This window comes from Gopherus flavomarginatus, chromosome 11 (genome assembly GCF_025201925.1).
Source record: "Gopherus flavomarginatus isolate rGopFla2 chromosome 11, rGopFla2.mat.asm, whole genome shotgun sequence".
Classification (NCBI taxonomy): domain Eukaryota; kingdom Metazoa; phylum Chordata; order Testudines; family Testudinidae; genus Gopherus; species Gopherus flavomarginatus.
The window spans coordinates 46,891,527-46,911,740 of NC_066627.1; the positions used below are offsets into that span (position 1 = coordinate 46,891,527).

The 20,214-nt window shown below is 43.2% G+C and overlaps 2 protein-coding genes and 1 long non-coding RNA gene across 3 annotated transcripts in view; 2 read left to right on the forward strand and 1 right to left on the reverse strand.

Moving 5' to 3' along the window:
* Positions 1–2,845, forward strand: part of LOC127031621 (DEP domain-containing mTOR-interacting protein-like) — a 37,737-nt gene extending 34,892 nt beyond the window's left edge. The window contains exon 9 of the mRNA XM_050918696.1: positions 1,910–2,845. Coding sequence (XP_050774653.1) covers positions 1,910–2,035 — 126 coding nt within the window. The 3' untranslated portion in view covers positions 2,036–2,845. The remainder of the gene's footprint in view (positions 1–1,909) is intronic.
* A 3,707-nt stretch (positions 2,846–6,552) lies between these two features.
* COL20A1 (collagen type XX alpha 1 chain) overlaps positions 6,553–20,214 on the forward strand; it is a 99,183-nt gene continuing 85,521 nt past the window's right edge. The window contains exons 1-2 of the mRNA XM_050918713.1: positions 6,553–6,680; positions 14,974–15,061. Coding sequence (XP_050774670.1) covers positions 14,986–15,061 — 76 coding nt within the window. The 5' untranslated portion in view covers positions 6,553–6,680; positions 14,974–14,985. The remainder of the gene's footprint in view (positions 6,681–14,973; positions 15,062–20,214) is intronic.
* Positions 12,934–13,448, reverse strand: LOC127031636 (uncharacterized). Its single transcript, XR_007768588.1, has 2 exons — positions 13,165–13,448; positions 12,934–13,115 (listed from the first exon to the last, which is right to left on the reverse strand). It is a non-coding gene; the product is annotated as an uncharacterized LOC127031636 (long non-coding RNA).

Consider the following 20,214-nt stretch of genomic DNA (forward strand, 5'->3'; position numbering starts at 1 on the left):
ATTTTGAATGCTATGGCTATTGTGCTCTGTTCAGGAGAGACCTAGAACAACACAGCAGAGATGCTGCAAGACACAATTGTGCTTTGTCACTGCCGTGTGAGGGAGGTTTGCACAGGGCCTGCCCTTGGCTGGATCTGCCTCCAGTCAATGTTGTCATCTTCAGTTTCATCAGCATCCTATTTGTAATGATTCTCCCCATATGTGGCTTGACAACAGGGCTCAAACCCAGGACCTTCAGCACTGCAGCACAGACCTCTGCTACTTCAACTAAAGGAGTAACTCATTAGCTGGTAGCATTAATAGGCTGTTATCCTCTCGCACACCAGCTGCTGAGAGAGATGTGACACACACACTGCCAGCGTGTTAGGTAGTCACTAGAAAACTACCTCTTCTTTCCCTTCTGTAACTGGGATTTCAACATTTATCTTTGTCCTCAGTCAGGATGAAAAGTCAAAACATTGACACCATCCATGGGATGGGAAGTTCAGAAAAACTTGTATTTGGAAATGTTTTTGTTGTTATGGCTTGGTTTTACACAGAACTGCACCCACCTGAGCTTCATGAGATTTGTCGTTCAGATGCCTCATGCCCTCGTTCTCTGCTATGGGCCAGACTCCCCGGACGGACTACAACTCCCATGATGCATTGTGATCGTTCAACTGGGGAGGGGGGAATTGTGGTACATCATGGAGGATTTAGTCCAGTCTAGAACCCAGCCCTCAGACAAGGATGGCGGCATGAGATGCCTGAACTAAAACTCCCATGAGGCATTGCAGCAACTCAGACAGACACAAGCTGATGCTGAATTGACCCAAACCAAAACATTTTGATTCAGGTCAAAAAATCAGAATGTTTAGATTTGGGTCAACCTGAAAATTGTTTCAGTTTTCTTGATGAAAAATTTTCAGTTTTGTCAAAAAATATTCAACTTTTTCCTGTGGGACTTTGATTTTGTGGAGACGTTTTCTGTCAATAAAATAAAACAAAAAAACCCCAAATATCCAAAAAAACTTTTCAGTGGAAAATTCCCAATCAGCTCTAATTGTTAATATACTGCATATTAATTATTTAATGCAGGGAAAGAGCAGCACACTGCTTTGAAACACCCAGTGTTAAAGCTCCTGGGGTAATAAGTGTGTTCTGTCTTACTAAAAAGAAAGTTGTATGTGGAATTCTTTTTCTTTGCATGTGAAAGCTGCAGAATGACTCTGCAGTGATAAAGCATTCCCTTTAGGAACAGGGAGAAGAGTTTGCCTTCATTCATCTTGTAATCGCTCTGCTGATTCCAGCTCATATGCAATGAGCTGAGCCTCTGAAAACCATTTTAGACCAGCAAACCAAGAATAAATGGGCTTTGTGCTCTGGTTGAAGATCAATTTCTAAGAGTAAAGGAAAGAGGAAATTCATAAATCCCCCAGCAGTCAAGGAGCAATTTTTGTACAGGTCTTGTTTATCCTTCAAGTCACTTGCTGGGATATTTGAGGTAATAAGATTCTTCAGAGACAGAAACAGTTAGACTTGCTCATATGCTTCAGGCAAGATTGGAAGGGAACAGGTGCAGGTGAATTTGTTCCATTTGCTCAAGAGCTCATTTCATCTGACCCTTTCCTCTATTCTCATTATTTAAAAAAATAGCAAATATTAATACTAAGTCTCACTGTCAGCTTTTTACATGTACGTCACCTGCTCATAAAGGGGGCTTTGCATTCACCATTTGCTCCCAATATAAATCCCTTGGGTTACCATTAAGAATCCAGTGACTATTAGTGCAATTTATAGTGTATAAAATACTTTCTGATTTTAGGATTTGGTAAGCGAGACCATCATCACAAAGTCTCACTCTTCTGAGCAGTTGCAGTTGCAGTGCAGTCACATCACTGTAAAACATTCCTCTCTCTCTCCATTGCAGGTGTGTCAGTTTGTTTTCTCTGTGAACGGAATGTATGTTCTGCATTTGGACTATCCGACCATCAGCAGCCTTATCATGACAGGACCACGAACGCTTGTTCTGGAGGTCATGGAAGCCATTGAATAAGTGAAGAATCCTCTCCTCATCACTGTTCCAAGAGGCGGGATGCGTCAGCTACTAAAGGATGGAGTGATCAATTACATGAGTCTGCTAAAATTAGGGGACGGACCAAACCTGGTCTCTCATTCTAAGAGATTAGGCCTGAAATGTAGCCTGATATTTTGACTCGTCTTAAGTAATTGGAATCTGATGAGACATGTCTCTTGGGCTCAGACAGGACTGAGGTATTTGTGGCTCGGTGCCTAATCCTGAGAGATTATGACCACCCACAGCTCCTTTTAGAGTCAATGGAGGTGCTTGGCCACACTCGGGATTGGGTCCTTAGCGCACATGGTCCTTTCACCTACAAGGACCTGGGGTCAAGCTGCAAGTTAAGTAAGAATTTAACTGAGATTGTTTGATCTCCAGGAACCGATAAGTGATGAGAAGCTTGTTGTTTTTGTTTTAAAAACCTACCATTCTGTGTGATGACCCTGAGCAGAATATCTGAGCTCAGGAGACTGCCCGGCACGAAGAGTCAGCTAAAAATGCCTTATCTGAAAGCTGTGCACATTCCAGATGATACGGTACATGGTGCTGGTGACCACATCAAGAAATAAAGGAAAGAATGCCCCAGTGAGTTACGTTTCCTTATAAACAGGAAAGAAACCCCTTTTCCAGATGGAAGTTGACATACTCAAGGGAAATAACTTTTATTTTTGAAGCATCAAAAAGGTTTCCAACATTTAATTTTTTGAAAATGTCTTTTTAAACTATATTTTTAAAACTACTGTAGCTGAAAGTGTCTTTTGACAATAAAATCTGTTTAGATGCTGATTTGTTAGTGTTTTCATATTCGATTAGATAGTTCCTCTTCCATCACTTCAGTGCACAACACGCCTCCCTCTAATGGTGTAATGTCTCATAAAACTGATATTCTATAGACTTGTAATACAAATAATTACAAAAAATAAACCAAAGAAATATTGGTCTGTAACTGTTGTGCCAGTTGGACACAGGCTTGGTTTCCAACAGGTGTCAGAGACTTAAAATCCTATAGGAGGCAGAGATCTAAACCTACTTCTGGCAATCATCTTTTACAGGGAAATTGGTGCACTATGGCGGATGGGTAGAGTCCAACTAATTTTTTTTTACCTTAACTTAGTTGTTAAGCCCAAAATGTAAGAAGACTCCACATTAGGACTGATAGAAAAATGGAATTTCCATCTGATGGGTAATTCTAATATTGCTACATTTTGTTTTCATCCTGAATTCAGATGTCATATCAAATATGTGCAGGGTTTTTTTTTCAGACTGAGAAGTTCCAGGAAATGTCAATTTGGATGTTAATCTCTACATCCATCAGAGATGCAGCAGTGCCCTATTCTCCCATAAGGTGCTTCCTCTCCATACTACATCTCCCATCATACAGCATGGTCTCTCTCCATGACTGAGTTTCCATGGGACCTGATGGGCCTCTTTCCTGTGGAAAATTTCTGTTTTGCAATGGGAAAACTTCTAATTTTGAATTTTGCCTTCATGTGGAGTAGGGCTGTGTAGCAGAGTGGATCTCTGCTCCGGCCCTGAAGGGGTTAAAACAGCCCTGGATAAGGGCTGGGGGCTAGAGAAAGCACCCTTTTAGGCTGGGCTGATTGGGGAAGTGGCTGCAGCTGGGGCCACGCCCCAAACTGAGCTACAGGGCCTAATAAGGCAGCCAGGGAAGCCAAGGGCAGACAGTCTCCCTCTGCTTGTAGAGGGAGAAGGGTCTGGCTGCCCAGAAACCAGACAAGGTACCTAGCGTGGAGCAGGGCTGGGGAAAGGCAGTGGAGCTGGGGAGCTCCTGCCTGGAAAGCCCCAGGCTGTGGCCTAGGACTAGGCCAGGAGGTACTGGGGTTGTAGGGTGCAACCCAGGGGTAGGCCAAGGCAGCAGGTCCAAACCCCTTTGCTGATGATGAGTGGCTGATACTGCAGTCTGCCCCAGGGTGTGGGGCTAGACAATGACTGGCAGTAGCCAATACTGAAGCAAAGTGGGGATAGAGGGTGGGGGGTTCCCAGGAGGGGGAAACCCCAAAGAGAAAGGGGTCACTGCCAGGGGGGCAGAACCCCATGTAAAAGGGGCACCGGGGTCCAGGGAGGGACCCCGGTGCCCCTTTTACGTGTCCTCTCAAACATGATTGCTTAGCAATTTCTTACATGTGCACAACACTCAACAGGATTACTCTGCAGTTTCTTACACATACACTCTTCTACTTATGCTTACGCTGTTAAATGTTATCAGAACCGACTCGTCAAATCTACAACAGGCTTCTATCAGTCCTAAATAAGCCTTCACTCGCAGCACTTGTGAGTTAATTCATTAATGGAGCTGGCTGGGAAATGGAATTTCTGTCCTGGGGGGGTTGGGGAGAGAAAATTTCTTGGAATCTTTTCATCCTGGAATGGGACAAAAAAGCCAAAGACTCAATTTTCTTTTCCAGACGTGAAATTCTGCAATATTTTATTTTGGGAACACTGAAAGATTCCCTCTGCATCTCTGACATGAAATGTGCTCAGTCAGATAGCCAGGCAACTAGAGAGCCCAAAAAGCTTGTCTATCATCAGGTGGGCAGCCCAGTAACTCATGTCACTTGGGGCCTAAATTGGAGCTGACCTTCTGAAAATCTGAGCCTGATTGTAGATGCTGAGGACTTGTAAAAATCTGTTCCCAAGTGTGCATCGTAAATGGACATGGCTGTAGAAATGGCTGCTCTGTGGATTTACTGCGGCCCCTTGCAGTGCCTCTGCTGTTGATGGAAAAACAACTATTCATTCCCCTATCACTGGTGCAGCTAGCATAGGGATTTGTGTGATACTGCACAGCAAATTACTGGAATATCGGACAGCAAGATATTATAGTGGAGGATACACAGAGGTCCTTGCAGGCACTAGAGGGAAACTGGGCAGTCTTTCAATCCATTTATCAAGATACTGGCAGTTCCCATTTCCAGCTAGGTGAAATAAACTGGGTGCAAAGAAAGCTGATTGGTACCCAGAGCATCTTAATAGATACGCTCGTTTAAACTCCAGTTTGACTTGGATGCATAAGTAGTGTGTCAACTCAAGGATCTACTCCAAACTGTAGGGTTCTAAATGTAGGAAAGGCCAGTAAAGGTCCATGTTGTCAGGTTCCCATGCAGTGATCTTAAGGCTGGTAGAGAGAGATACCATACCAACCTTTCTTTGGATTCAGAACTTAGCGCAGAGGCCCAAAACCCAGTAATGAAGTTTTGATCTGGATCAAGATTTTTTCCCAAAGTTAAAATGAGGGTGGGGCACAGTGTTCCATTTAATGCATACTTTTAGTTTTAGGATAAACAGTAGCAACTATAGGTAGCTATTAAAATCCACGAGAGTTCCGAGAAAAGTAAATTGCTTTAGTTAACGGGAGAAGTGTGTGGATTAGAGTGAAGGAATTACGAAACACACTTCGTTTTCTTTTGTTAAGTTTGAAGCTGTGTGTTTCAGGTTTTGCATGAACTGTATTATATTATAATAATTTGTGTAATAGTAAAAGTATGAAATAAAGCACTTTTATGTATTTTTTCATATTTCTGAAATGAAACTTTTCAGAAATTTAATTGTGTGGAAAACTTTTGCCTTTTCATTCTGATTCAGGATGAAAGAAAATTTCAATATGTTGGAATTTCCCATGCAATGGAAATTCCAGCTTTTTCACCAGCTCTAATTGTGACACACTAGGATAGTGCCACTGTTAATCACTGGAGATCTCTTTTACAATCTAGTCTAAAATTATAACACAGTAAGGATATCACTGTCATCTGCTGTATTCTGGGCAGTGAGTCCCAAACTCTAGACCTTTCATTGAACCTCGGTAGTGCTGCTGGTGGGAGAACAGGATTCTTTCAGAATAATCTCCAGTTGCAAACCTGACTCTATAGCTTTGGCGATGGGTCAGATACAAGAGCTGGCAGTATTTCACTAACACTACTGTTTTCACGGGATTTTGGCCGAGAACAGTGTAAAACTTGCATGCGCTGCTAATGTTGTGAAACTTCCACAATTTGTGGCCAAAATTTGACCCAGCAGTTAATAAGACTTCAGTAGCCTCAAACTCTGCTCCCACAGTTTGGGTCCCAGGCTTGCAAAACTTACAAGTGTGCTTAACTTTGCACAAGGACATGCAGGATTAGGGCCTCTGAAATTTTCAGGCAATTTAATCAGATGTGGAAATGTCCAGGTTGAAGCAATCTCTAATTCTGAGTTAGTAAAATGCAAGGGAATTCCATTTTGCCTTCCTTGCTGCACTCCCAAGAAACTCATAGATCTCCTCCTTGCTGGATGGTAGCATTTGAGCCCTCTCAATATGCTTAACAAACTCAAGCATGGTTTGCAGAAAAATAAAATAATCTATTTTACAAACCAGGTTTGATTAGCTATATGTAGCAGTCCAAATCTGAAGTGGTGTTCTGTGCTTGCTGCCTAAAGAGGGTGGGGAGAAATCAATAGTGCGTCCTCTCTCTCTTTTCCTCTCTCTCTGTCAGCAGTTGAGAAATCTTTCAACTATTCTGAAAGGCGGGCAAAGTGCTGGCTTCCTTTGTCAGGGATCAAGAATGTAGTCGGATTCTTCGCACCTCCCCAGCCAACTTCAGGGAAAACAAATTGAAAAGCAAAGGTTTGTGACAGATCTTTGTTGGTTTTGAAGCTGTTTCGATTTCTCTGTGCTAGGCTACAGGGGGCTGTATTGTTTTGCAGAGTGTGCCTTTTTTTGCCTATACGCTTTCCTTTCTCTTGACAGAATAAAGAACTCTTATAGACTTGAAAACTTTGTGGAAGTCCCAGCTAGTGCACTGACCTAGCCAAAGTTTGATGGTTTTGTACAGTTCTCAATTCCATAGCGACAGCAGGTCCTGAAAACTTTGGTCTCTTTAAGGTGAAGTAATTTTTAGACTGTTATCCTGTGATGAAGTCTAAATTCCCCCAAAACTGACAGGAATGTCTTTCTTATAATAATTTGATGCTGTGTAGATAGTGAATGATTCCATTGGAGAGTTTTGCTCTTTAGTGACTTTTTTGTGGCACTCAACCTGAGGGAATTTCTTATGAGTGAAGTAGTTAGAAGGGTTTGTTAGCTTACAGCTGAAGGTTTGATGATAATCCTGGTTGTCTGGATTGTTTTTCCCTGGCTGTTTCTGTGTTTATATGCCTGTACCAAACTGGTACTAAACTTATCTATGGTTTGGGGAATTTTCATGTGGTAAGAGAACCTAGTACCTTAGTATTCCTTTGAGGTTTTTCTCTCCTAATCTTTCTGCAGCTTCCAAGTCCCTTTGGAATCCTATTAACAGCATCTTTAAATTCTCTTCAATTCACCTGTTGAACATGGTGAAGGTAAATACAGGAGCAAAATCAAAGGTGCTATGTACCTTGCAGGGGCCGTGAAAAAATCTTGGTTTAGAGGAGTCCTGTCCCTTTGCTCGTTTTATACCGCACAACATGCAGCCCCGACTACATAATCAAAAATGTGGCAGGTGCTAGAAAAGCATCCCACAAAGTGTTTTGGTGTCAGTAATGAGGCATTTATCACCCAAAACCCCACACTTTTTTTTTGAAAAATTCCCAACCAGCTGTCACACCTTTTCATGGGTGTTTTTTTTTTTTCAAGTCTGATTTTTAGAAATGTTCAAGTCCTGAGATAGCAGGTCACCCCATGATGCTAAGCAGGTATCTCTTCCTGGGATTTGGAGCAGGTGACTGACTCTGGAAGGTGTTTGGGAAGCTTAGAACTAACTGAGCATACTAGCTCCAGATGTGTCAATCTCTGAAGGAAATTTCCACTCAGCCAATGATGTCACCTGTCATCTTCTCCCATGAGTATCTTTGTGGTTTTTCTCATGCAGCCTCTTGTGAATGGAAAATCCTCTCTGACCTAAGCCGTAACACTGCACCTCAGCAGACCCACATGCCAATTTTGTAGAAAACCTAATTTTTTTTGGTTGAAAATAATTTTTTTGAAAAATTTCTATTGCAAACTTGGAAAATGTCATCCGGTGCTAACCTTCAAATCCCACCTCAGATTGCACTTGATACTGATGGGAAATTGCAAATTGACAATGGCTAGGAGAGAAGGTTGCTAATATAAATGAATTCAATGTTTTTAATGATCAGGAACCAGCTAAGCCAGACAATGTAAATGCATGCTCTTCTTGCTAGTTCTTTTTGCTTCTAACTTCATCCCTTCCTATTGTTGATGTTAGCTTGTTGCATCTTTTTAAATTAGACCATCTATGTGGCAGGGACACTTTCCTGATGCATTTGTGCAGCACCTAGAACTCAGAACCTGATTGGAGCTTTTGAGTGCTACTCCTATATTATAATAATGACAATATTATTATTATTAGACCCACTTTGAAAGGTGGCAAATTCTACCTCCTCAGGAAATCCTAGTGACTGGGAAATAGGTATCGTTTGCTCTATGTACTGTCCATGAATTCCTTCCCTGAGAAAAATAATGGGAGAAAGGAATCCACATGCCGGAGGCTCTGTGCTGTCAGAAGGGTTGATGTCATATTGGTCCTGTCAGTATCTTGCACCTCACCTCTGCATGGCTGAATGCTTACACCATTAATGGCAGAAATAAACAGGTGGAACAACATGGGAGGCGGTTTTCTGTTCAGCAGTTAATCCTTAGGGTCTGAAATCTCACTCACCTGCTGTTGGGGGAGGGATAACGCTGCCTGACTTTCATCTACACTTTCCAGATGTGGATCTCAAAACATTTTACCCAGAAGCTCAGTATTGTTGTTTTCACTTTACAGGTGGGGAAACTGAGGCACAGAGGTGAAGTGACCCACCCAACGTAACCCAGCAGGCCTGTAGCAGAACCCAGGTCTCCTGAGTCCTAGTCTAGTGCTCTATGTACTAAGCCATAAGGATGCAGGTGTACTTCTTACCGTTGGGTAATTTTCTGAGTCAACACTTGATAAACACGATAAATATACACCTCTACCCCGGTATAATGCTGTCCTCAAGAGCCAAAAAATCTTACCGCGTTATATCGAACTTGCTTTGATCCACTGGAGCATGCAGCCCCGCCCTCACAGAGCTCTGCTTTTCCGCGTTCTATCCAAATTTGTGTTATATCAGGTCATGTTATATCGGCGTAAAGGTGTATTACTCTCCCCACTGAAGCTTAAAGGTGCAGTCTTCTGTCTGAATCAGAATATTGCAGTGGGCTTGATCCAACCCCCATTAATGTAAACGGGAATTTTTATAGTGAAAGGCATTATAAAAGAGCCAGGTTTTATTAATTACTTTGCTTTCTTTACTTAATGGACTTTGGATCCAACTTAATCTTTGCTGAAGTGTAGAAACCCATGTACAATTCAATATTATTCCTCCAGATGGCATCCTCTTTGCCCCTGATCTTCCTAGCAGAGCTATGGGAAAGATTGCTAGCATAATAAATAAAGAACAGTTAAAAAATTAGTATTCCTAATTTTAATTCAGGGCCTTTTTGGCAAGTCCCGAATTGTTGGCTTTGCATCAGGCATTCATAAAAAGGTGGGCTTTGCATTTTTTGATATGAAGGTTGATCTTTACCTCAACACAATTTCAAAATGTGGATATTTTTCCATGAAAATATCTATATAAAATGGAAATGAGAAGCAAGATGCTGAAGCCTTCAGATTTTCAATGGCAAATTGCAATTGTTTCACACAGCCAAATGCCTTGCAATGAACACAGTCACTGCAGGGGTGTAAGTTAACTACCATATGTTGCGACTTGCATGTCTTTCCATTGCATCATTTTACAGTTCCTGGAGTAAAAGTGTAGGAACTTCTGGCTGACCTACAATTTTTTCCTTTTGACTAATGAGGAGCTGACACAATTGGTGGGAAACAGAAACACCCATTGCTTCATGTTCTCTGTGTGTGTATATATATATCTTCCTACTGTATTTTCCACTACATGCATCCGATGAAGTGGGCTGTAGCCCTCGAAAGCTTATGCTCAAATAATTTTTTTAAGTCTCTAAGGTGCCACAAGTACTCCTGTTCTTTTTGCAGAAATTTGCCAGAAGCCACTTTATAACTGTCCATCATCTTGTACTAAATCGAAATTTTGCTGTAGAGTGAATGATAGAACTAGTGTATACAACCTGTCTAAGCTAAAAGTAATATGACTGAACAGTGTGGCTGTAGAAGTGGCAGGGGCTGATTGTATGGTGGACTATGTGAAATGAGGCCAATAGAATAAAGTTTAAACATAGGGACTGTGAAACATTGGGCCTGGTGTTCCATCACTTGAATTGGTTTTGCCCTGTTGGACCTGAGTCCCAGCCTGTTGAAGTTGATGGGAGTGCTTCCATCGACCTCAGTGAGCTTTGGAGGGAGGTCCTTTGTCCTGATTCACACCAGTGTCAGAGAGGAGAATCAGACTCTTGGTTCATAAACAATACGCTCACTTACACTGCTGTAGATTCAAAGCCGCTCTTTAGAACGCCACATAGAATTTCCCCCTTGGTCTATAGTGGGGACAGTTTGTCCAGGGATACCTCAGGTTCTTGCAAATCTCTTTATGTTGTGTGAAGGAGCAATGAGCCAAGTCCATTATGTCTCATGACTGTGGCAATGGAAGAGGGGCTTGTCACTAGCTGTTGAGAGCAGTGGAAATGGACTGGTAAATAACCCACTGAATGTTTCCATAAGAGAGAAATTCCTCTTTTCTGCATGAAGATGAATTCCTCTGATGTTAGAGAAGGGCCTGAAGTAGGAACCCCAGATCCATAGTTTGAACTCCAATCCCAAATTCCAGGGCTGTCTGGCTTCAAGGTCTTGGCATTATATGGAAGGGATCAGTCAGAAAATTCAGGTCTGGATTCATATTACACATCAGGTTTGGATTTGGGGGTTTGGCTCAGACCTTTCACTTCAGAAGGTCCAGCTGAGATTTCATTTTGACAACTGTTTGCCCAACACGTGGGACCATTATCAAAGTGAATTAAGGACTCGCTCTCAAGATTGGCAGGCCCAAAGTTGGCATCTCCCCAGCTCTTTTAAATAAAACAAACAAACCACACACCCCTTCCCCTGTATTTTAGCCAGATGTATGTAATACCTTCAGAGAGAAATTGACTGGTGGTGTGGAGGGTCAGTGTTTGGATCTCCCTTGCTGTTACAGCTGGTGGTAAAAAAGTGTTTTATTTTTCATGAAAAGCTGAGAGGGAAACTGGAAAAAAACCATTTTCACTTAAATATCTTGTGGATTTTCTCCGGTTTTCATTGAAAAACTGAAACAATAATTGTTCATTGCCTGAAGCGCTGCAAAATATTGAGGAAAATTGGAAATTTTGTCAAAAAGCCTTTGTGTGTTGGTTTTAATTTTCTTTTACAAAACAAGTTTCGATGCAAAGTTTAACAGGTTCTGCTGGCTGAATAGGGGCTGTATGGGGTGCTGCAAGGGACCCTGCACCAGCCCTATGGGATATCTCTGCACTGCAGCTGGGAGCTGGCTCAGAAGTCAGCACCAAAGGCCTAGTGCAGGCCGCTGTGGGATCATGGCTCTGAGTTTATACAGGTCTAGTGGCCTCCACTCTTGTGCAGCTGGCCTAGAGGAGCTGCAGTGGCTATTCCAGTTTAGTCAGCAGCAGTGTCATTGGGATAGCCCAAGAATCAAAAAGTTTGTTTTTCTGTAGGACCTACGTAAATGACGATGGGTTTTACTTAAATATCTCTTAGGAATAAAACTGGAGGTTTAAAATGTTTAAAAATGGTTAACTGAGGATGAGATCTGGATTTTATCCCCCAGAGGCCTGTAACATTTTGAAGGCCCTATCCTGCAAGGTACTGATTGCCCTTAACTCCCATTGAACAAGGAAAGCAAAGGATCAGGGTCTTAGACAGTGCAAATATACGGCCTAAAGCACTGTTGTTATAATTGTCCTTTGATTGCACTTCTCCTTTCCTTTGTGTTGCCCAGAAAACCTGACAAGCTCACGATCTCCTGCTGCCTTCCCTGGGCAGCCATGCCTCACGCTGTTGCCTTTCTAGCTAATGAGAGTTTTGGCGAGAGAGAGAGGAAACGAATTGCTTTGAAAACCCACAAAACACCTTCTGGGGGGGAGAAGAGAGGAATCAAAGGAAAATCCTCAGTGGCACCGGGGCAGAAAGCGACACGTAAAGAGACGCTTGCTGTCAGGCACTGATTGCTCGGAAAGCTGCAGGAGCCGGGATAAGATTGCCTGGCAGTGCAGAAAGGTAGACGGAGGCATGCAAACTGCCCACCGAGCGACTCCTGCAGTGACATGACTGAAACTGATGGCCTCCCCCAGGAGGCCTGCTTTGCTCTACCTTTGTCATCCAGCTTGTGAAACAGAAGGCGCTGCGGAGAAAGGGCTGATTGCACTGTGTAGCAATTGGGTACCAAGTGCTATATGCTAGCGGGGTTGCTCATATCGCTCTGCAGCCAGCCTCTTCCATACTGCTGGTGTTTTGATGCAGGCGAAACGGGCTGAGTGAAGTTTCCCAACGCAGCCCTGGCGAGTGTGTAGGGATATTTAAAGGTTTATATTAAACATGGTTTATGTGAGAAATGATTTATTGATTTATTGTTAAGTAATACTTTAGAACTCAAGGTTTATGTTAGAAGTAAATTTGTAATGATTTATTGTTAGGAATAGCTGTGTCTGTGTGAAGCCAAAGAGATACTTTGTATAAAACTTGTTAAATGTCAATAGACTCTAAGTGCCTGTTCCCTAAGTGAAACTTTGTAGCTAAATTGGTCAATTGACTCAGCGCACAAGCCGTCAATTGACCCTATGCCTCAGGCAAAACTGTATAATTACTACAAATAGAGACCCCCACCTCTGTAAATTCATTTTTATCTAAAGCTAAAAAGTGTATTTGAATGAGTGCCTAGTTTAACACCCCAAAAGATAAAGAGTGTATGTGAATGAGTGCCTAGTTTAAATGATGAATGAATGGTTAGGGAGTTACCAGCCTGAAAAATTCAGTGTCGGCCGAAGAAGGTGTCAAGTGGAATCAACCAGATGACCCCCGGAGGGCGAACTGGAATCCACCCCAAGCACCTACAGAATGGAGCCAGCCACCTGCTGATTGATCAAGCAACAGCAGAATGAATAGAATGGAGCCAGCCACCTGCTGATTGATCAAGCAACAGCAGAATGAAACAACTCCCATAAACTAACATAGGGAAAAATCCCTATAAAACTGGACTCTAAAGACTGAGGACTTTGAGTCTATGGTTCTGCTGCCAGCCTCCAGGAGCATCAGGTGCACCTGACCCGGACTCGGCTCCACTCTTGTGTACAGGATACCTGGCCAGTATTCTGTCACAAGCAACTTTAGGCTGGTAACTATAATATCTATATAGAACCTGTATGAATGATTGTTTGAATGGATATATATATATATATAAGTAATCATAGGAATAAGTAGCCAAACAACATTGTTTGCTGTTATCTTTTATTTTATTACGGTATTGACAATAAATGTGGCATCTTTGCCTTGTTCCCTTTAATAAGATCCTGCTGGTTTTTACTGGTCTAATATAATTGGTACAACAAGTGGGAGCGAATAGTCTGTGTGTATCAGTGTTAGCAGGTGTGCAGGTTCCCCACGATGATCTGAGGCTGGAGCAGCAGAGGGATTCAGCATTTGTGAAACTATAGGCTGCTTTTATAGCAACGTCTGGCTATTTGAATTGCTGGTTTCCTAAGCCCCAAAGCATGATAATTGCTCATTCAGCCGCGGCAGAGTCAGGCAGCACCCAGAGCCGATCCCACGTCTTGAGTTTGTGGAGCAGGCATCTCTGAACTACGAACCGTAAAGCACTTGGACCAAGGATCTGCCAACATTAGGGAAAGACTCCCCACTGACTGGGTTTCGGCTCATAAGCCACCATGCGGGCACAGGAGCTTGCACTGCAGGTCTGTCCATCTGTCTGCATCACGAATTGTGTAGGATTGAAGCCCTGGGTCCATGCAGACCCTGGATGTGGATCTGAATTTTGTCGCTGTCAATGGTTTAGTTGTACAAGATTCTCAATCCCGTTCCCAGAGTTTTGCTTTGAGTTTACGGTTTGAACACGCATTGAAACCAGGCAACACCTTCAACTTTCAATCCAAATATTCCTCTTCTTTTCAACCCTGCTCAGGAGACAAATCAAAACAAAAAAAACTATCCAAATGCGTCCCTGGTGTAACATCAGTGAAGTTATGCCAAGAATTAACTTGGCCTTCATCTCTGGACTGCTGGCGCTACAAGCGCAATCAGGTGTGTCATTATAAAGCTGCGTCCCCTCTGCTCCATCCTCACAACAATCGCAATGTCAAACAGTCTGTGCTTTGAAGAGTGTTCATTGAATAATTCTTCTCTTGTGGGCATTAGGTGTGGACTTTCCCTCCCCTTATATTGTATTCCAGAAACCTGAGAGAGGTGCTGGGTTATTCTGATGTAGCTTTTTTTTGACTTTTGCTGTGATGATTGGGGAAAAAATATTATTATTTTTTTTTATTTTCAAAAACCCAGGCAATTCTGAATTCAAAATTGCCAATTTTGCTGATGATACTTACACTGCAGCAGACTAGAACTGCTTTTCCATACCTGTATGAGCTTTGCAGTGCTGAGCAAGGATAAAAAAAAATGTTGTTTAAATCAAAAAGATGTAAAGAAACACAGGGCCAAAGTCTGCTGTTAGCTGTGTTGAAAATAGTGATGGTCCTGGAGGCTGAATGGCTCATCGGAGATGGCATCAGTGTAAACTTCACTACATTGGCCATCAGTGAGCCCCTCAGTCCAGTCTTAGGGTGACCACTGCTAGGCGTGAGAGGGGAGCATTCACTCTTCTGCCTATTTATCAACAAGGGAGCCAAATTAGTCCATGCAGTAAGTGCGGTTTTGTTTGTTATGTGGTTAGACATAAAGTGCCTTTTCCTCTCCATATAGGACCAGGACGTCATGCTGAGTCACATGTCCTTCTTGTTTGCCTGCATAACCTTGGCAAGTCATGTCATAGGACACGCGAATGGTCAAGGTAAGCAGGGGCTCTCTGATCACTTTTAAAATAGGCATTGGCTACAATAATTACGGGAATGGCTGTCACCTGTGCTAAGCTAACAGATCTTGTTGGTCCAAGACCCTGTACTCAGCTTCATCACATTTCTCGGTTTGTTTGTAACCCGATAACTTTTGAACACTGCACCTGATCAAAGTGTGTGTGTGTGTGTGTGTGTGTGTGTGTTGGGGAGGGGTTCAATCTGGGGTTCAGTTTTGATCCTTTATACAGAGAGACCCAAATGATGGAATTTGGAACCGGGGTCAAATCCAATTCAAGCCATTTCTGTTTTGGATACCTGGAAGTACCGAACCAGAATCCGAAAATGTAGCCCCAGAAAGACATCATTTGATATGAGAGGCCCCAAATCTGAAAGGCAGACACAGTGATGGGCAGGGCTGAAAGGGAATGTTCCTTGTCTGTTCCTTACTGGAGAAGGTAACCTTGTCCTAACCCCCTGCAGGACTTTGGTTTTGTTTTCAGAACAGGACTAAAACTGGTGTACACCGTCAGCAGCCAAAACACTGACCACGTCCAAATTACATTGGCAGTTTGCAAGATTTCCTCGTCAGTGCAGAATCCTGTTATTTCAATGCCAGCTAAATTGCTCTTTACAATGACATCCCATAAGTGAGTGTCTGATTACCAGAGCTCTCCCCAGTTTCCTGCAAACTAAGGTCAGCATTACAAAAAATGTCAAGGAGGCGTCTTGCTTTGTGGCATCCCACATCTCTCTGTGCCAGGGAGAGATGCTTCAGTTCCTAAATATAGTCCAGTAAGTCCCTTATATAAGCACTTAACAAAGGCTCCCACACAGAGACTTATTATCATTTTACCTCTTTGACCTTGCACTGCCTCTGGCGATGCAATCCCAGCATCTCCTGCTGTAATAACCTTAGTCCCAGATTTGGACCTTAGCGTCCAAAATATGGGGGTTAGCATGAAAACCTCCAAGCTTAGTTACCAGCTTGGACCTGGTACCTGCTGCCACCACCCAAAAAATTAGAGTGTTTTGGGGCACTCTGGTCCCTCTGAAAAACCTTCCCTGGGGACCCCAAGACCCAAGTCCCTTGAGTCTCACAACAAAGGGAAATAATCCTTTTTCCCTTCCCCCCTCCAGATGCTCCTGGAGAGATACACAGACAAAAGCTCTGTGAAACTACACAGAGAGACTCCCCCTCTCTGTTCCCAATCCTGAAAACAAAAAGTACTTTCCTATTCCCCCAGAGGGAATGCAAAATCAGGCTAGCGATCCAACACACAAATCTCCCCTTGATTTCTTCCTCCCACCAATTCCCTGGTGAGTACAGACTCAATTTCCCTGAAGTAAAGAAAAACTCCAATAGGTCTTAAAAGAAAGCTTTATATAAAAAAGAAAGAAAAAATACAAATAGTCTCTCTGTATTAAGATGACACAATACAGGGCAATTTCTTAAAAGAATATTGAATAAACAGCCTTATTCCAAAAGAATACAAATCAAAGCACTCCAGCACTTATATTCATGCAAATACCAAAGAAAAGAAACCATAGAACTTACTATCTGATCTCTTTGTCCTTACACTTAGAAACAGAAGACTAGAAAGTAGAACTACTTCTCCAAAGCTCAGAGCAAGCAGGCAGCCAGAAAACAAAGACAAAGACACTCAATTCCCTCCACCCAAAGTTGAAAAAATCCGGTTTCCTGATTGGTCCTCTGGTCAGGTGCTTCAGCTGAAAGAGACATTAACCCTTAGCTATCTGTTTATGACACCTGCCTTCTGGGGACAGGCACTAAATGGCTAAGGGTCTGCATTGGTTGAAGGCACCTGAGTGCCAGATGGATTCAAGTGATGTACCCAGGTGTCCCACTTTAGAGTCAGGCTGGTTCCCAAGATGCAGCCATTAATAAAGGACCCTTCATGTTTTCAATGCTATTGAGTTGTTTAGGCCTGAACTGTCGCAGTATCACAAGAAAGGTTAGCGGAACTAGTCTGAACACAACTGGGATAACGACTCACAGAGCACACATGCTCCTAACATGGATCTCCATGCCACCTGGTTGGCTGGCGGTAGTGCTTCCTTAATTCTCTGGGATGACATTGCTGTAGTGCTGGGTAGATGATCAGGCAGGTAACTGGAGGAAGGTGATTCATGTGGTGAGGGGGAGTTTTAAAATGCAGTTATGGCCAGAAAAGTGGTTTTTAAAAGTTATGGATCCACTTCCTTTGCTGATGAAAATAATCACTTCTGCTGGTAGCACTGGAGAGCCAATCCAGCTACTGGAGAGAGAGCTAGAGTCTATTCTGGTCTGTAGAATTGCTCATGAAGTTCCTGTAGCATAATTATTACTTGAAATTGAGGAATGAGCAGGGAAAAGCTTACGTTGACTTTTAGCAGCTGAGGCTGGGTTTGCAGGCCTGGTGGTTACGCAAATCCTCTTCTTTATTTTTATTTGCAAAGTGAACAGTTTTGAAGAAGAAAAGACAGAGAGAAAGATGAAACCAATTTTTCACCAAACAGGAGTCCAGGGCAAACTAAGAGTAAATATACCTCAGAGAAAACAGGCAATGTTATCCAACATAACAGAAGACTTAAGCTGAGGACTGGGATGAGAGTTATATAGCAGATCAACTGGAAGCATGCTGGACAGACCTATCTCAAGAGTTAGAAGAGAGGTCATGAGTTAGCTTCATTGCCTTCATCTTTATTTTGGTAAAATGTCCCTGTCGTCTCTGACAGACTCTGTTAATATTTATGCTCCTGGACATAAGCAATAAAGATTTAGGGAGGCTGATGTTCAAGGCAATGAGTGTGATATCCTAGTAGCTCTTATCAGTGACTGGGAGACATAAACCCAACTGCTAGAAAGACCTGCTAAGCCTATGGAATCCTACATTGATATTCAGTGCCCTAGCTCAGTTCTGGTTTTCCTTCTTTCTTTGTGTCAGATCAATAGCAGGGCAGCCTTGGACAGATCACGCCTAACCTAGCATTGGTCACGTCACCTCTGCCCTCATTTATAGTGAAATTTCCATAACAGCTGGTGGATTACACTGGTGTTACCTACAGTCCAAGTTCTGGTCCCTGCATAATTGCCAGAGTAAACAAGTAAATGACACAGGCTAGGTCTACCCTGCAGCTGGGGGAAAGCCTCCCAGCCCAGGTGGATAGATCTGTGTTACAGGGCTCATGCTAAAAATATCTGTGTTGGACCAGTGGTGTCATGTTAAAAAAAGAAGTGGGTAAATTAACTCTTTTGGTGTTCCACGCAGGGCAGCAGCAGGGTGGACACTTGGGTGGAGAGGTGCCCTTAGTTTGAATTGGGTTTCAGCTAGAATGGCATTGGGGATGAAAAGCAGAAGTAGCGTGAAAATGCGTTTGTGGTGCTCGTTTTCACACGCAGAGTGATCACACACCGCCAGCATTTGCTTATCACGGGAGAGCAGGGGTGAGTAAATGCTGTATTTCCCAAGTGAGAAGTGAAGGGCGTTTACCTGTAACTACACTGTTGGGGTGGATGTTGTGGCTTCGGCCACAGCCTTGGCTCTCAAGCCCAGGGGACTGGGTGGGTTTGAGATCCCGAGCTGCAGCTCACATCGTGATGGGTCCCCTGTGCTTTTTTAGCAAGCTAGGTCAAGCCCTGTGAGCATGAGTCTGGTTTCCCGAGCAGGGAGGCTCACTTCCAGCTGTAGAATAGACACACCCACCAGTGCCAGTGCTAGTCCATTGCGGGGTCTAAGCAGGAATATTTTGAGGGGTCCCCACACAACACATACTCATAATTAATAGGTTGCCCCCTTGAGCTGCTCGGAGCCCTAAGCAATTGCTTAGCCTGCTTGTGCCTAGAGCAAGCTCTGATACCCAAAATGGTCTGTTATGAAGTCACCTTCTAGGGATTTAGGTGACAGTGAGATTAGGCCACTGGATATAAGTAGTGGCATCCCATTTTTGAACCTGTCCTCCTGTCCCCTCTCCACAAGGCTGTGGGAGACTGCCGTGAACTGTGCTTTGTGACATGCAGGGAGCATGAAGGTCTCCTGTGTAGCCTCTTTGCACCTTGCCCCTTTCAGCAGCATGTGCATGCTGGTTCCGCTGTGTTCAGAACCTTCTGGGTACATGGTTAGTTCTTGGGTGTCTTGGAAGGCGGCAGTCTGTCTGGATTTGAAAGAACATATATCCATGCTGAGTACCTGACAATCCTCCAAGGCTTCCATTTATCCTGGCCATAACTCCACGTCAGTTGGAGAGCAGGGTTACAATATCAGAGCGCATGTAGAACCCAAGGCAGACAGACAGTGGGGCTTTCAGGGAGCTGGAACTCATTTGCATCCAGAATATAACAGCTCTATAGAGAGTCTTGTCCTTCTCATATTCATCTGCAGGCATTCTGGCCTTTTAAACTTTTGGGATCCTAGAGTTAGGGCTGAAAAGCTGGATGGCACATGTTCATCAGAAGACAGCTCCCTGTTTCATCACACTATGAATCTGTCATTGTTCCATTCTCTTTCCCCATTTCTGTTTAGATTTGACTTTGAGTCTGGTCCTTCCAACACTCTCTGCCCCTGCTCTTTAAACGGCAGGGCGCAGGGGAAGGATAAAAGACTTTTAATTTCCTCCGTTTTGTTTTTGCCTGGGTGGTATGTGAATCTGAGCCTTGTTTTCCCAAAATAGTTGCCTGCTAGTTGAGACGTTTTCGGGAAATGTCTGGATCAAAAGGTTAAGGTGCAGATGTTGGGCTGAAACAAGTAGGCCCTCATTGCCTAAACCATTGCTAGCTGCTGCTTTGTTTCTTGGGTTGTTACTACCCAGTAAAAGATGACAGAAGGCATTTGAGTGGAAGACGTTTTCGATCCGAGTGGGCCCTCAGGATAGTGCCATTCAATGGGAGGCTTTTCCTTACAAGCAAATTTGGTCAGTTCTGAACATTGAACCTCTAGGTGTTTATACGTTCGCTATCATTAAACTCAAAGGAGAGAGGGGAAAAGTGTTCCTAATGATTTCTAAGGAATAGTCAAACTTCTCGACTTTGCTGATTTGTCCAGGCTCTGTTTTGCTCCTCGAGAATGTTGTTTATTTTTGACTTTTATCTTTTAGGGCCTACATTTTTTAAGGGGGTCTCTCTGTCTTTGCACATTTCACAAACGCAGATGTG